This window comes from Fundulus heteroclitus, chromosome 16 (genome assembly GCF_011125445.2).
Source record: "Fundulus heteroclitus isolate FHET01 chromosome 16, MU-UCD_Fhet_4.1, whole genome shotgun sequence".
NCBI lineage: Eukaryota > Metazoa > Chordata > Actinopteri > Cyprinodontiformes > Fundulidae > Fundulus > Fundulus heteroclitus.
This window is the reverse complement of record NC_046376.1, coordinates 7,367,714-7,383,527: the sequence shown is the minus strand read 5'-3', so window position 1 is coordinate 7,383,527 and position 15,814 is coordinate 7,367,714. Positions and strand designations below refer to the sequence as shown.

Here is a 15,814-nt window from a genome sequence, read left to right as displayed (position 1 = left end):
TAATTTTTAAATATTAAATCATCAGCTGCTATGATTAGTTACTCAGTACTTGAATAGCCTTCACACTGAATACTTTTTTGCTCTTACTTGAGTAGTTTCTTGGCTGACTACTTTTTACTTTTACTTGAAAATATGTTGAAGTATTGCTACTCTTATTTGAGTAAAATTTTGGCTACTCCACGCACCTCTGCTTGTGTGAGGTCTGTTATTTCCATTGCTCTCTGCTTAATGCAAGTCGTTCTGCCTGTATTGTCTTGTATCGTTTCTGTGTTTGGTTATTTCAGCATGAAATGCTAATCTTTCGCACAGTTTCAATCTTTCTGTCTTCATCTTATTTTCTCAAACGACAGAGAGCAAGAACAGACCGGCTGGTTAGCGCCACAAACATGATCTCACGAGTTAATCATGTAAGACCTGACTTGATCCAAAGGTTTAAAGAAAAGAAGAACACACACACACACACACACACACACACACACACACACACGGAAATATAAAACAAACCAAGGTGCTGGAGGTTTGCCTGTGACCCAAACCACACTGCTGACCACCGGGCCTCCATAATGATGGGGGAACGGGTACATGCCATGTGAGTGTGGCGGAAAGTGAGAGTTTACATTGTGGTGTGCATGTGTGTGTGTGTGTGTGTGTGTGTGCATGTGTGTATGTGTGTTTGCAAGCTGCATGGGTGTGTTTTCTTCTGCTTTTCTTTTTCCAGCTCTTTCCGCAGCTCCTGCATGCCTACCACTGACTTCTTCTGAGCGACCGGGAAGCCTCACAGTAGAGGAGCTGCAGAACAAAAGGTACAGATCAAAGATTTAAATGTTTAATTGATAGTTGACACAGAAAAACCATCAAATTGGAGGGGTGCTAATATTCAGATAGCCATTGTTTGTTTTATATAAATTTGTTTTGTTTTGTTTTGTGGTGTGGGGGGGGGGGGGGGGGTAGCATGCATTCATGTTGATTGAGACAGATGTTTGGCGAGAGTTTACAAAAAGTTGAAATTACCTCTATAGGCGTTTATATTTGAGGATTTACGGGGCCTTTTCAACACCATTAAACTACTGAACTCGTTCAAGATTTTGTCTTGTTGAAACCAAAAACCTTGACGCATATATTTTTAGGAGTTTTAAGTGACAGACCAACAAAAAGTGGTGCCTAATGGTTAAGAATAAAGGAAAGAATCTGTGTTCTTTAAAGGATATTTACAGAAAGAAATCGGAAAAGTCAGATGTGCTTTTTGTATTTGGTCCTCCTGAGTCATGTGTGTACGTCTCCATCAGCTTTCCACATCTAGAGACAACATTTCTGACCTTCTTCTGTCAGGATGGATGGAGAACATCTGTAAAAAAAACACATTTTCAGGTCTTGCCACAATTTCACAGTTAAAACTTAGGTTTGGATTTTGACTAGGCCATACGAATATAGTAAACTATTGATCTAAACCATCTCATTATAGCTCTGGCTGCATGTTCAGGGTGGTTTTCTTACTGGAAGATGAACCTCCAGCCCAGTCTCAGGTCTTCTGCAGCCTCTAACAGCTTTTCTCCAGCTTGTCACCACTTCTGCCCAACGTTTCTGTCCATGCTGAAGAAAAGCATCCCCACAGCATGATGCTGCCACCGCCATGTTTCAAAACGGGGATAGTGTGTTCTTCTTCTTACACATTTTTGCTGTATCTCCTACATATCTTTTGGCTTTCTTCTTGCCCATCGGGCAAGAAACACAGCAGATTAAGACACCTGGGACAATGCGGTCCTTGTATAAGTAAATCTAGAACTAGGTGGACATTCTGAGCTCTCCTGGGTTGTGCCCTGATCCTGTTAGTGGTGTTCATGGACCGGGTCTCAAGGCATACTTGTTGGGAGGAGGGTCATATTTTTCCTTTTTGCAGAGGATGAGGTTCTATTGGTGTCTTCAAGCAATGACTTTTCGGCGTTAACTGGAGGAATTGGTGGTTGAACGTGAAGTAGTTGAGACTCTGAGTCTTCATGGTTCTCAACTTGTGAAAGTTTCAACCTTCACCTCTCGCCATGAGAACGAGATCCTGGACATAAGCAGCTGAAACAGGCTTCCTCTTCAGGGTGGCTGTATTGCCTCGGCGATAGTGTGAGAAGCTCCGTGGAGGAAGTTCAGAGTTAATCACTACTCTTGTGCATCAAAAGGAGTCAGTGGAAGTGATTCATCGGATCCGAATGCCTCTTTAGGTCCTCACTTTAGAAGTATTCTGAGCGTGTCCCACAGGGAGACCCTTGGCACTGATCCAGAACGTGGTGGATGGACAGTATTTGCCTTTTGTCCTGGCAAATCTTTGAGAGGGAGCTGGATATCTGGTTTTCCTTCCTGGATGAGGTCCTGCTGAGACTCGATCTCAGATAAGCACAATACAACAGATAGAGGGATGACCAACTGCTGTACTGTCAATCGATTCTTCTACCAGAGCAGCTCTGCAGCTCCCCCAGAGCTACCATGAACCTTTAGGCTGCCTCTCTGATTACTCAACTTGTAAGTTCAGGTAGGTCTGCAGGTGGTCCATCCTCTTTCCTTGTTCAGGTGATGGATTGATCAGAGCTCTGATGTTCAAAGCTTGGGACGTTGTTGTAGAACCTAACCTGCTTTAAACTGGACCAGAACTTTCTTCCTGACCTGTCTGCCGAGCTCCTTGTTCTCCATGAAGCTGGTTGTTTTCTAATGATGAACCTCCGAGGCCAGAACCAGAACAGTAACTGGGTATAGGATTTTAATTAGGAACCAGATTGGAGGTTTTTAATTAGTTTTTTGTAAAACGGTTTGAAAGCTATGCGTCGGTCTTCCTCCGCTTGTCAATCATTCACCTCTTAACATTGATCTATAACACTAATAAAATACACTGAAGTTTGTGGTTATAACGTGACAATTTCAGGACATTTGAACATACTTTATTTATCAAATTGTTTGACTTTCAACAAAATTCAATAAGGTTTCAGACGGCAACGCTTCATTCATCACACCTTTGCAGTTTCGGTGGCTTGGTGCCACAGTTTGTTGGGAACGAACTGGAGTTGTCTTGCTGGGAAGTTTCATAGTTATACCCTCAAAGTAGAGGCTTTTTATCTGCTTTGCACAACAGCAATTTAAGCTACTTATCAATACTGTAAGTAAATGTGGTTAAATAACTCAGATAAACAATATGTCATACACAAATGCTGGCAGCCATTCTGAGTTATATTGGTTACATCAGGGTTCATCGCCGCCTCCAACAGGGATCAGTACCACAGAATAATGCAGAATTGTAGAACCACAGGAATAGGATTTCAATATTCTTAGCTCCATTTATTCATTAAATTGCTTTACTATAAAAAAAAACTGAACTGATGCAACAATGTTTTAAGCTTAAGGGTACAAACTTGTCTATTTAACTGTATAAAATGGAAGTAAAAGTGACAAAACCACAACACTTAAGTAATGAATGAGGACCCAAGATTAAAACCAAGACAGGTCATAAATCACAGGGGTTAGAACTGCTTCCGGTACTCACAGACAGATTGGGTCGGGCGCTCAGGTAGGCAGTCCAGGTCAGGCAGAGACATTGGTCCAGATGCAGGTCAGATCAGGTATCCAGGCAGGCAGACAGAGTCAGAACGGGGATCAGGCCGGCTCGGAAACGGAAGTCTGAAACAGGTCAGGAAACTTACAGGCAGGCAGGATGATTTATAGAGATCGCTGGATTGGTTTTACCGGGATGGCGCGACACAATCTGGCACTGATGGCTGTTCTGTAGGCTGCTTATATGGTGGTGGAACCACATGGAACCGGAGAATGCTGATTGCAGGCAGGGTGGAGCTGGGCAGGTGTGATGAGTGACGGATCAGACCATCACAGTTCTGATCAATCCTTCAGTCAATGTAGTTTGCATCGTATGTCAAAGAAACCTTCCTGGTTTCATGAAGTTGTGTCTGAGGGGACCTGGTCCGGTGGCAATCTAGCATGGGGGGGGGGGGGGCGACCACATGGGAACCTTTATTGGAGTAGGTGTGTCCTACCTGATGCTCTTGGGCCAGCTTTGTGATGGGACTGCTGATCCACTTGATGCGGGTCTGTGCTGGTGTTGTCGGTAGTAAATGGTTGTGGTCATCAGAGCACGTGATTTCCTTGATTCTGTGTGGAGGTTAAAGGGTGGACACTGGTATGGTAGCTGCAGGTCTTTGGTAGGGTCTTTCTCTTGGCTTTGGGCAGTAGGGATGCTGTGGGTGGAGGGGTAGCATGGGGCTATCCCAAGTGACTCACCCAGGTCTTGCCCCTGGTCCACCCTCTGGTTCATTTTGTATTTGATTTGGCTTTTTTATTCTGTTCTCGACCTTTTTGTCTTCAGGGGGTCTCACTCTCTGGCTTGGTTGGGGTGCTCCCCTGCCCATCTCTGGCTTCTCCTACAATTAACTACAGAAAACCTCCACCAAACACACACAACACATGCATAGGTAAGGTGGCAGGGAGGATCATACTGCACAACAGTTTTAATAAAGTAAAGAGGAAAACAGAAACAAAACTAGGAAACAGAAGATCTGACAATGACTTATTGAACTGAGAAGTAAGTATGTTTGGGAGGGTGATTACTGTAAAGCAACAAAGGTAAAGTGTCGTGTTTTGTTGGGTGTGAGGAGAAAAGTGGAGGCAGGAATGTGGAAAGAACACAATGACAGTTTTAATGATAAAACTGAAAACTTGCAGATCTGAAACAGCAACAACAGTACATGGAGCACAGACAGAGTAACGAGAGGATCCAGCCAAGAACAATGACAAACCAGGAGTTTAAATACTGAGGGAAGAGTGGAGAATGGCATGAGTTGATCAGTCAATTAGTTGATGTGAAGCAGCTTATGCAGAAGGAAAGCAGGGAGGTTATTTAACACAAATGGAGCTGAATTAACATACAAATAAATTATTAAACCAAGAGGAACAGACTAACAGTGATCTAAGATAAATAAATTCAAAAACTTACAAAGAACCAAACACAAGAATAAACTACAAAAATAAATAAAAAGGAAGGACCTAATAAGAAAACACCTTAGAGACAATAATAAACAAGATAAATGAACAGGATATGGCAGGAAGTATCTAACATAAATAAATAACAAGAAAATGATGAGAGCAAAAAGAAAACCAAAACCCAAACACGTGAGGAAACTAATTATTTGACGAGGAACAGCTGACAATGAGCAGGGAGCTGAAGCACTGCGGAGGAGGGTTTGAAACCCAAACCAAACCACATTTAAACCCTGGAGGTCATGACATTAATGACTTCTTCCTTTTCTTTCTCTGTTATTTCTGTGAATAGTGCAATCAGTGCTGTCATTTCTACCTCTGCTTTTTCTCCTCTATACTTTTGCATCATTTGTCTCTTTATTACTGACATTTACTGCCTGGATACAACATGTTGTACTTTTACATCAATAAAGAAAATTTTTGCATTAGGAGGAAGATCCATTTTTTCCCCTTTTTAAAAAGCACGTCTGTCGCTGTCACTGCACAGCAACCGGTCCCACCATCCTGTTTGGTACCAAGACACTTCTGAATAAAAGGTCCACTGACTGCAGGAAACCAGAACTGCCTCTGAATAATTGGTGAAGGCACATTTCCACAGATATGCGTCTTATATCCATACTACCTGTGGAATCTGTTTTAGAGATTCTGGGAAGGATTTCTCCTTATTATCCTTAGAAATGCCTTTACTTTTGGTCATTTCTCTGCTGCAGCTGCAGTGGGTTCACCTCAAACACACAAGCTTTATTTAACACACAGGTCTGCTTCTGTGTGTTATTGTTGGCACACAGGAGAAATACTAAGATGAAGTGAAAGTTTTTCCTCAACATGCCTCTGCAGCTCTTTTCTGAAATTTCCAATCAGTTCAGGTTTGTGTGTCAGCTCTCTGCTTGGAGTTTCGTAATGTGAGCTGACTCCAGAAGCTGAGAGTTTTTCAGCCCCGGGGCTTCTTCCTCCTTTCTAACCTCTGAAAAACCTGTGAAGTGTGTAGAACAAGGAATTAAATTCCTTTTCTTTGGATTTGTAGCCACACAGACTCCTTCAAGCGGAGTAAATCCCTGCAGACAACTGACTGAAGCGGTTCGGTGCAAAGATCAGCTTCTAACAGTTGCCTAAATAAAAAAAACAGAAAATATACTCAGGTGTGCAGCTATGGACTGATAACAACGCGAGGCACCTTGATTTGGCAAATGTTTGGATTTAATATAATTAAACTGCAGCTCAGGCTGCATTAAAATGTATCTTGCACCTGGAATGCTTTTATTAAAAAGGCTCATTTAGAAGCAAAATCAACATCAGAAAGACTTTTGATAGACTTAAACACTTTTCGTAATGCATGTACCAGCATTTGTGTATGACAAATGTAACACTTTTAAACTGAATAAACTCTGAAGATGCCCGCATGAACAACCTAAATACCTTTTAGGGCACGTGTCAAACTCAAGGGACGCAGGCCGAATCAAACTCATCAAGGCAATTTATCCGGCCCTCAAGAGCCAAAAAAGGCATATTGTGTCATAAAGTAGAGGGATATCTCCTTTTAAAGTGTATAAAGTGGCTAAAACTGTTCCTCCTTTAGCGAAAGTAGATTTTTTTTTAACTGTGTGGTAATAGCATCCTGCCAGTTTTTCCACAACACATTAAAACAACCCAGAAAACTCCAGAAAGAGGAAAAGTGATGCAGAATGATGAGAGTTTAAAGTGTAACTCAAGCCAATATTAACTTTTTTGCAGATAAACTGTATAAACTGGGCCTAAGGTGCTACGTTTATGTTACTGTGCTTTTTTTTATATTTCTATGTGAACTGAAATTAATTTAAAAGTATCATCTATACAGGTGAAATTGGCCCTTTTAATGACTTCATGATGTCAAAGAGACCCATTATAGAAATTAGTTTCACAACCCTGGTTTAGGGTAATGTTTCAGGGTCAGTTTACACAAAGATCAAGCTGTTTGGTCTCTATAGCAAGAAATCCTGTTGTATCAATTGTTAAGCATGTTAGTGAAAGCATCATCCAGGGTTAATGCTGCATAGCACAAACTGGATGGAATAAAAAAAGGAGAGCAACCACAAAGATTTTCATCTCAATTCAACAGCAAGACAGCTGATATTTGAACAGGACTGGATGTTTCTATGGGACAATTATCTGGACTGGATAAAGCAGGCTGAAGTCAAGCTCTGACCCTAACCCTGTTGAAAAGGTGTGGATGCTGCGTTTAGTGTCGGATCTGTGCCAAAAATTCAACCAGTTCAAATGAAATGTTCCAATTATCCCAAGAACAACAATCAAAGAGGGGTCAAAGAGGGGTCAAGCCTACAGAAACCCTGATTCCTGCTTCGTTGACACACCACCTTTCCCTCCAGGTGCTGGCCTCATGATGCCCTTTAAACTCAGCGTGCTGCTGCTGGTACTGGCCGTGGTCACTGCGCTGGTGACGGCCCAGAGGCGACGCCCAGCTTCCAGGACCAACGACGAATGGAACTACAGGGATGGAGGTGAGCAACCTTTAGTTGCTCTTATGGTAAAGGTTTTGACTAACCTGACAACAGCCAGCTGCATGTATCGCTCCGCCTAGCTCCACTCACATACATCTGGGACACGGCTCATTGAAAGTGATTTCCCCAACCAAATTTTTGGTCTGGCCAATCAGGACGCAGGGCGGGTGTTTCATGGATGTGACGTAGTGGAGAAGCCACCGTGAGATTCCAACAACAATGGCGGCTCGCATCGAGGAAGCAAGCGTTAGCATTGATGCTGCTATTTCTTCCGTGTTGTCCAATCTATCTGATATTGTTTCATTAAAAGAACATCAGAGAACGCCTCTGAAGGCTTTTGTTGGTGGAAACCATGTTTTCGGCCTTCTCCCGACCGGATTTGGCAAGTTTTGTTTTCCGGGGCGCGTACGCGGACGCGCCCCGGAGCGGTTAGCGCTAACCATATTGGGAGGCCTATTAGTCCTCAACGCGGTCAGCCCGGGATCGACTCCGACCCGCGGCGCTTTGCCGCCTGTCTTCCCCCCTCTTCCTGTCAGCTCACTGTCAATAAAAGGTGCCACTACAGTGTTTCCCGCAGGAATTTGCTTATGCGAGGCGGACCGACTCGCGGTGGTGGGGGGGGGGGGGGAGGACGACACGTTTTCCGCGGCCGCCTCGCCAAGATAGCGCTGCGGGAAACCCTGCACTACAGCCGCAAACACATAAAAAAAAAAAAAAAGTTTTTTTTTCCCTGCGTCGGTCTCATCAGCGTCACGGGTTAGCTTCGGTGTGACTGGTTGAAATAGCACGTCGATCAAGATGACAGACAAGTGGCTTATCCAATCATATGCAAGGAGTTTTGATAAGGCCCAGCCTTCAGTAAAGGCAATGCCTATGGCGGTGTCCCAGATGTATGTGAGTGGAGCTAGGCGGAGCGATACATGCAGCTGGCTGTTGTCAGGTTAGGTTTTGACTACCATAAGGTCTGAATGTCACAACCCATTTATTTATGCCTGACTGGGTTAAATAACCAAATAGTGATTTATAGCAGCTAAAAGAGCTTAACGAACAGCTTAATTGTGTGAAAATGTTTAAATTTCCTGCTGCAGCTGATCGGGTCAACATGCGAGGCGTGGCCAACCTGACCCAGGTTTTGGACGACTGGAGGTTCGACATCCTGACCCAGATGAAAGGTCTCCTGCAGAACGACCATCAGTCTTTGCTGCCAGAATACAGCAGGTAAGAAACAGGGGAGGGAGGGACCATAAATGGGAGTCCATGTATTTGCTTTGAGGAAAATTTCAATATTTTAAATGGAAAACAATGATGTTATGAACTAAAGGTGGTATTTCAGATGGACTATGCTATGACGTCACACCGCAGCTGTCTGCGTTGTTCTCCAGTCTCTTGCTTACATACCCGGGCCGGGACGTGGGTGTACGTGCATGTGGACAGCCGCCACTCAGGGCTCAGCCCCTCCATGCCCTAAAATGCCACCATCAGAGCAGCAATATGGCGGAGAGCACCCGGCAGATAAACATGTTCTCTTGCTAACAGCTTTTTAAAGTTATGAGTTACCTACTTTTTCACTCCCACTGACGTCTTCTCTAGGCCGCGTTTTCACGTCCAGTTTTGCTCCCTTGAAGCTGCAGAATGAAATGCCAGACGACATCTATCGAACATCTAATTTCACGGGACCGCTAAATGTAGTGCAGTTCTATGAAAATCTGTTCGCTGTAGAAATCTTTTCTACGTCGGACTTAATTTATTTCGGACAGCCCAATGCTGCTTCTAGGCTGTGCACCTCCAAAAGGTGATGGTGTTTTGCTGTCCTTTACAAATATGCACCTAGAAGGACAATGACTGAGACAGTCGAACCAGCAACCCACCTCCTGCGACATTGTCGCCCACACTATATGATGAGACTTGAACAGTTGCACTGTAAAAAGGGAACTAAAAGCAAAATTTTCTTGAAATTAATGTATTTGTCCTTGATTTTAGCAGGTAAATAAGTTTATCTGCTAATGGAATGAGTATTTTGACCCCTAAAAATACGATAATTAGATATACTACAGTTAAAATAAGGTGACTGAGATGAGTTGTTCCTACTTTAAGTGCAAAAATCTTATTCCATTGGCAGATCATTTGAACATGCAACTCAATTCAAGGACAAATAAACTCATTTCAAGAATATTCTACTTACTTTTAGCTCTTTTTTGGCAGTGTGAACATATTTGGTGCTAAATGTTCACATCAGTTTCAGCTTCAATGTGTCCAGTTCCCTGTTCCCAAAACCTAATTTCTCTCTCCATCCTTAATTTGTGATTTCCTGATTCCAACTTAGAAACCTGTCACTTCCAGGCATGTTCACGACTGTAGAGCGCTTCTGGTTGAGAGGCGAAACGTCTTCAACAAACAAAAACTCCAGCTGACTTCACTTAGGATTAAATAGAAGAAGCATAATTTAAACATTTGTAAGGCTACGTTGGCCTTGCGAAGTCCAAGGTTTTCATCCTTTTGCCTATTTTGAACATGGAGACTTAAATAAACCAAGGAGACGCTGAGAGTCGCCGCAGGAATTTGGTTTCTCCTGTGGCTGAAAGTGAAGTATTTTTATTTTTTTTCTGCAGCCAATGTCGTCATAAAGAGCTGCAAATCAAACAGCAATTTAAACGTCAAAACAGAGGCAAGCAGGAATTTTCCACGTGGAGTCCTGCTGTGTTTGAGACATCACTGTGGTGTAGAAGTTAAATACTTAAGCTCCTGGGAAACGTTTTAGACTTTAAGAGTCATTTTGCCTTTTTGTTTCCCATCACAGGCTAATAATTATAAAAGCAGATCTAAACCAAATTAAAGAAATAAAAAGATCTGTTTGCAGTTATGAGATTCAAGATTTGTTTAGTAGTCTCAGTTGGGAGAAATTAGTTCTGGACAGGCGGAAGCTGCTATCACGACAAACAGTCCACTGAATTAAAACATTAAATGTCTATTAAATAGCACAAAACTCATAAAATTTCATAAACTGCTCATTTCAACTCATCACAAGTTGCTGGAGCCTGTTCCAGCTCTCAGGGGCCCATTACAGGAATAACACGGAGACAAACATCCATAAAGTCCATAACTACTCCTATTTAATGGCAATTTAGCGCAACTGAGCAACCTAACATGCGTGTTTTGGACTTTAAGACGAGCGCGTGCCAAAGAAAACTCCAGTTTTCAGTAAGAATCAGAGGGCTCTGCCTGTGAGCCATGCCACCATCCTCCGGGAACATCTGGGAAACATTACGGCACACAAAATAAAATAAACATGTTTATCACTATATCTTTTTAAATATTTTACTAAAATTTGGTAAAACACAAAAACTTTGCTAGGTATCACAAAAAAAAAACTAAAATTTCAAGAAAAAAAATAGCTCATACATCGATTTTATGGATCAGCTTTTCAGATTATTATTATTATTCAGATTATTTTTATTGTTTGTAGTGTATTTAATTGCGGAAGCAGCTTTATTTAGTGTACGATGTCCAAGACAAATTTCCCTGTTGGGACAATAAAGTGTCTGTCTGTCTATTTATCATATAGATGGAAAAAACTAGGTCAGCATGTGGTATTTTGATGAGTTTAATTTTAATTTAAATTACTAATAATAGTATAATTCCACTTCTGAAGGCAGATGGTTGCACTGGATTATATTTAGGGGTACCAGGAGTAAAGAGGATGAATCCAAGTAAACGTCACATTTTTTTCATACAAATTTAAACAAATTTAAAACCACATGTGATTCTCTCTACATTCACAGCTATGTAATGCTTTAAGCTCATAACATAAAGTCATAATAAAATATAGCATTTTGAGGTTAGTGGATGAAATGGGACAAAAGGTGAAAAGGTTAAAAAAAAATCCCTGAAACCACAACAATTAATGTCTGCTGGGTTAAAAAAAATGGTTTATTACCTCAATGGCACTTTTTCACCCACTTTCCAGAACAAGACATTTCTAGTTATATCATGAAAAGTCCAAACAAGTAACATGAAGGAAAGATCAATGGATAATGTGAAGATATCCGCAATTTACCCGCAGATTTTCCTCTGTTTCAGTCGTTTGTTTAGATTTCCCTCCAGTTGAGGCTCAGCGTGACGCGTAATCAAGGTTTATGGCCTCGTCTAGACGGCTGCTAAACTAATAGGAAGCAATTTTGGCCTCAGCGGAAAATTTCTCCAAAACCAAAAAATGTTGAGCAATGAATGATTTGTGGGTAGAAATGGTTTCTATTGCTCACTGGGACCTTAGAGACATTTGTTAAAGTTTTCAGGATTGCAGTTTTTCCCCCCAGACTTTCACTCAGGGGTTTTGTTCATGTGCTCTTATACAGTTTATAAGGTTACTCCAAAAAAGTTTTTTTAACTGTACAAACATAAAGTAGGGTATATATGACATGCTCTGTGCATGAATAATCATTTTTTTTATGCAAAGATTAGGCCAGGGGGTACGTCATAATTGTATAAGTGGGGGTATCAGGGGGCCCAGACATCCTGGATCTTCTATTTGCTTCCTGAATGCAGATTGTATTATTATTGATATGATATCCTCATTCTTCTTCTTCTTATTATTATTTTTATAATAAAAAAAGACATTTAATTGTAAAGGGGAGTGGTTGTCTTTATCCCAATTCTACCCATCAGCGTAAAATAACAGTGAACCTTACAGGAGAATTGTCAGCACTTATGTAAATATTTCTATTTCTCATCACCGTCCACTGTAATCCAACCACTTAATGAAATTTTTACTTTCCTTTTCCAAGATGGCAGGATGGAAGGGTTTATTGTATCTGCAGCTTTGATCGATCCTTCCTGTCTGTGTTGGGCCTTTCACTTGTTTCCTGTATTTTGGCATGAAGGGATGAGCTCCTGACCTGCTCTCTGGGTTTTAGGATCCAGCCGCTGTCCGAGGCCCTGGACGACCTCTACAAGGAGTTCAACGCCCTCAAAGAGCGCCTGGGGGACCTGACGGAGAAGTTCACCGCCATAGAAGCCTTCATCGACGAAGTCAAGGCCAGTCGCAGCACCAACAACAACAACGGTCCGGCTCCAGCTCCGGCTCCAGGTCCGGCTTCTGGTCCGAACCAAAGGCCCGGTGGGAGGAGGGTGCTGAGAAAGAAAACCACCACCTCAACTTAAAAGCTAGAGTTATCCTGCTCGGGTGTTTTAGCTTCCTCCCAGCTTCACTATCTGCAGGTTATTCCACCGTGTTTTCATTTCCCAAGGCATTAAATGCTGTCATTTTATCAAACCTTCACCAGACTTGTGTCGTTTTCTGTCAAATCAGCCGCTAGGTTACATAAAGCTGAGCGAGATGTGGAGCTAGAAGGTCGTCTTGGTCCCACTTTCCCCTGAAACCCTTCCCAAAGTGTCCTTAGGTCAGGACGCTAAGCTGTACATCTTGAGTCCTGGCTGACAAAACCATCTTAGGGTCACTTCTTCCAAATCCTTGTTCCATTTAAAAAAAAAAAAGAAAGCCTTTGATCATCCACTGTGTAACAGTTTCTGGGTAGCTTGACCATCAATTGTCTGAAAACGGGAGGCGGCACAGCGCTTCCTGCAGGAAGCTCACCTTAATCGTGAAATCTCATCCTGAAGGCTGCAGTTTGGGTAATTTCTCATAGAGGGTTAAAAAATAAGATAAAAAAAGATCCTCCAAATGTGCATTGCTTTTCTTTCAGAAGCCTTGCATTGAATTAATCAAACAATAAATCAATTAAGTGAATCTGTTCCACTCAGTGTCGAGCTAAAGGGTCGCAAGAGTGGTTAGAGCTCTTGAAGCCTCTTCAGAAACCCTTTACCTGATATTTAAGACTCACACTGACGCTTTAACACTGAAAGATGAATAATTTAACTTCCCTGTAAGACCGCCTGCAGCTCACTTTGAGTCCTGCTGTTGTAGCAACCTCCTTGGCCAAGTTAAAGGCCCAAAAGCAGCCGACCAAGTATCTCAGAAGCAGTGATTTTCCTTTCCATCGTCTTACCCGACATGCATTTTCCCCCCTAGAAGCTAATGCTAGCTAACAACTACAAAAGTAGAGTATAAAGGTGCTTCTAAAGGCTGCCAGGGCTTCGTTTTAGCAGCAAAAAGGCCACTTTGGTCTGAAGCCAAATACCCTGACAGTGTGCGATGCCTTGGGAGTGATTACAAAGTACAACTTCTTCCTCTTCGGCTGTTTCTCAACTCCACTGTTTTCCAGAAGCCTGCTCTCGTTCTCATTTATTATTAACAAAGCAGAAATTAAACCGGAGGAACAGCTGAAGAGCCCAGTTTGCCACAAGCTTTAAAAAGCTGTCAGCTCAGCTTCTGTTCCAGGGATCGTTGTAGCCAGTTCCTGTAAAGTCTTTCAATTTTTTATTAAACAACACGAACAACATGTTTCCCGTTTTTACTGTGTACTAATTAATGCAACCAGAGGACACAAAAACCACAAATACTGCATGTTCCAACTTTATACGGTGAAATTAGCACGTAACACGACTGCTGGGAGGTGTTTTCTGCTTTTGTTGTGTATTAAATAACAGAAAAAAAAGCTTTCTTTGCTTAAGATTTGCTCAGTATGACCTGAAACTGAATCAAAGGCAGCGAGATGAGGGAGGAATCATAAATAGTGATGCTGTGCATACTAAAATCTACAGAGAAAGCAAGTTGAGGTTCATCTGTGAACTAAGAATAAGAGGGGATGAGTACTTATGCAAAACATGAAACACTACAAACTCTTTCCGGTTTTCATGCTTGTGAAACGTTGTTGCTCAGCATCTTGTCTCTGCTCTGCATTATGACCAAATAAACTCGTTTGTTGCATCCATTCGTAAGTTCAGTGGCTTCTTGGAAAAGTTGTCTTTGATCAGAGAAGTGAAGAACTGCACTGGGCTAATGATGCTCGTGCGTTTGGAACGTAAAATACCGATAAAGCCCAGCCCAGAGGAAAACTTTGATCCTGGCTCCATCAAAGGAACGTGGCTGAGACGTCAGAGGAATAACGAATCGGTTCGCGTGAGACGTTCCGGACTTGGAGAGTGGACCAGGACCAGGAGTTATGATCTGTGGAAATGCAATGCTTGATGGGGCAAAAATGAAAATCTACCACAGGATAGTTGGCGGGGGTTCATGTGGTATTTTTTGGAGACACATCCTGTGGTGTGAAGGAGCTAAACCTGGAAGTTTTAGGCAAACATGAATCATCGTTACATCCCAGCTGTGAAGTACGGAGGTGGCGACATCATGCTGTGGGAGTTTTTCACTGCAGGAGGGAGCGCAAAAAGTGACACCAGGAAAGAAAGTTGTGCAGAAATATTTAAGGAACATCTCAAGAAATCACCGGGACGTTAAACGCATGGAAGAATTTGTAATGAGGATGAGTAGTGGATTATGATTTTTTATTTTTTTTATTTATCCTTTATTTAACCAGGTTATACCCATTGAGATTAAAAATCTCTTTTGCAAGGGAGACCTGGCCAAGATAGGCATCAAAATTACATCACATCATTACATACATACAAAGACACACACAAGAAAAGCCAAATATGCACTTACAATAAAAATCTCATTTAAAACATTGACATGTGAGGGAGTCCAACTCAAAGCAAATGATTAATGGCTGACGTCTCAGGCAGGCAGGGATGAGCAAGAGACGCAGAAGATGCAGGAAGTGACAGAGCAGAACAGGCGGTGTGGACGGGGGAACCACCAGAACGGGCAGAGCGAGCGGCTGGAACTCATGGAGAAACAGACACGCAGACACAGGAGACCTTTAACAGAAGAGTCCAGCTGGCTGAGCACAAAGGAACTGGTAGAGGCAGGGCACATGGAGACGAGACGCTCTGCCAGGGAAGAGTTGGCTGAGGCAGGTATAAGTAGGCAGGTGAACAGGTGAGCAGAGTTGACAGTAATTACTGATCTGGGCTGATTGAGCTGATTGGATAGTGGCTGAGGGGTGACAGGCTGATAAGAAAAGTCCAGAAAAGTCCAGAGCAAAACAACCAAAAACCTGAATCATGACAGAATTGGTCTTCAGAATGGACAAAGGTGCTCAACACACTGAATTAGTTCCAAAATGGGTGCAACGACAACAAAGTCAAGATTTGGAGCGGCCATCAAAGAGTCCTGATTGCTCCAGCAGACTGAGAGAAGCTTGTGGGAGAAAAAACACAAAATGTTTGACTAAGTCCTGCAGTTTAAAAGGCAATTCAACCAAATATTAAAGAAACGCACAAATACTGTCTTAATTATCTTAATTATTAATTCAGCCGTTTGGCAAATAGAAATAATCCTG

The 15,814-nt window shown here is 42.3% G+C and overlaps 1 protein-coding gene across 1 annotated transcript; it reads left to right on the top strand.

Annotated features, from left to right (window-relative positions):
- Positions 1-699: 699 nt before the first annotated feature.
- On the top strand, positions 700-14,347 carry si:ch211-76l23.4. The gene is made up of 4 exons (XM_036148619.1): positions 700-803; positions 7,389-7,520; positions 8,609-8,738; positions 12,431-14,347. The coding sequence occupies exons 2-4, from the start codon at positions 7,400-7,402 to the stop codon at positions 12,675-12,677; spliced, it is 498 nt and encodes a 165-aa protein (XP_036004512.1). The 5' UTR covers positions 700-803; positions 7,389-7,399; the 3' UTR covers positions 12,678-14,347.
- Positions 14,348-15,814: the final 1,467 nt, after the last annotated feature.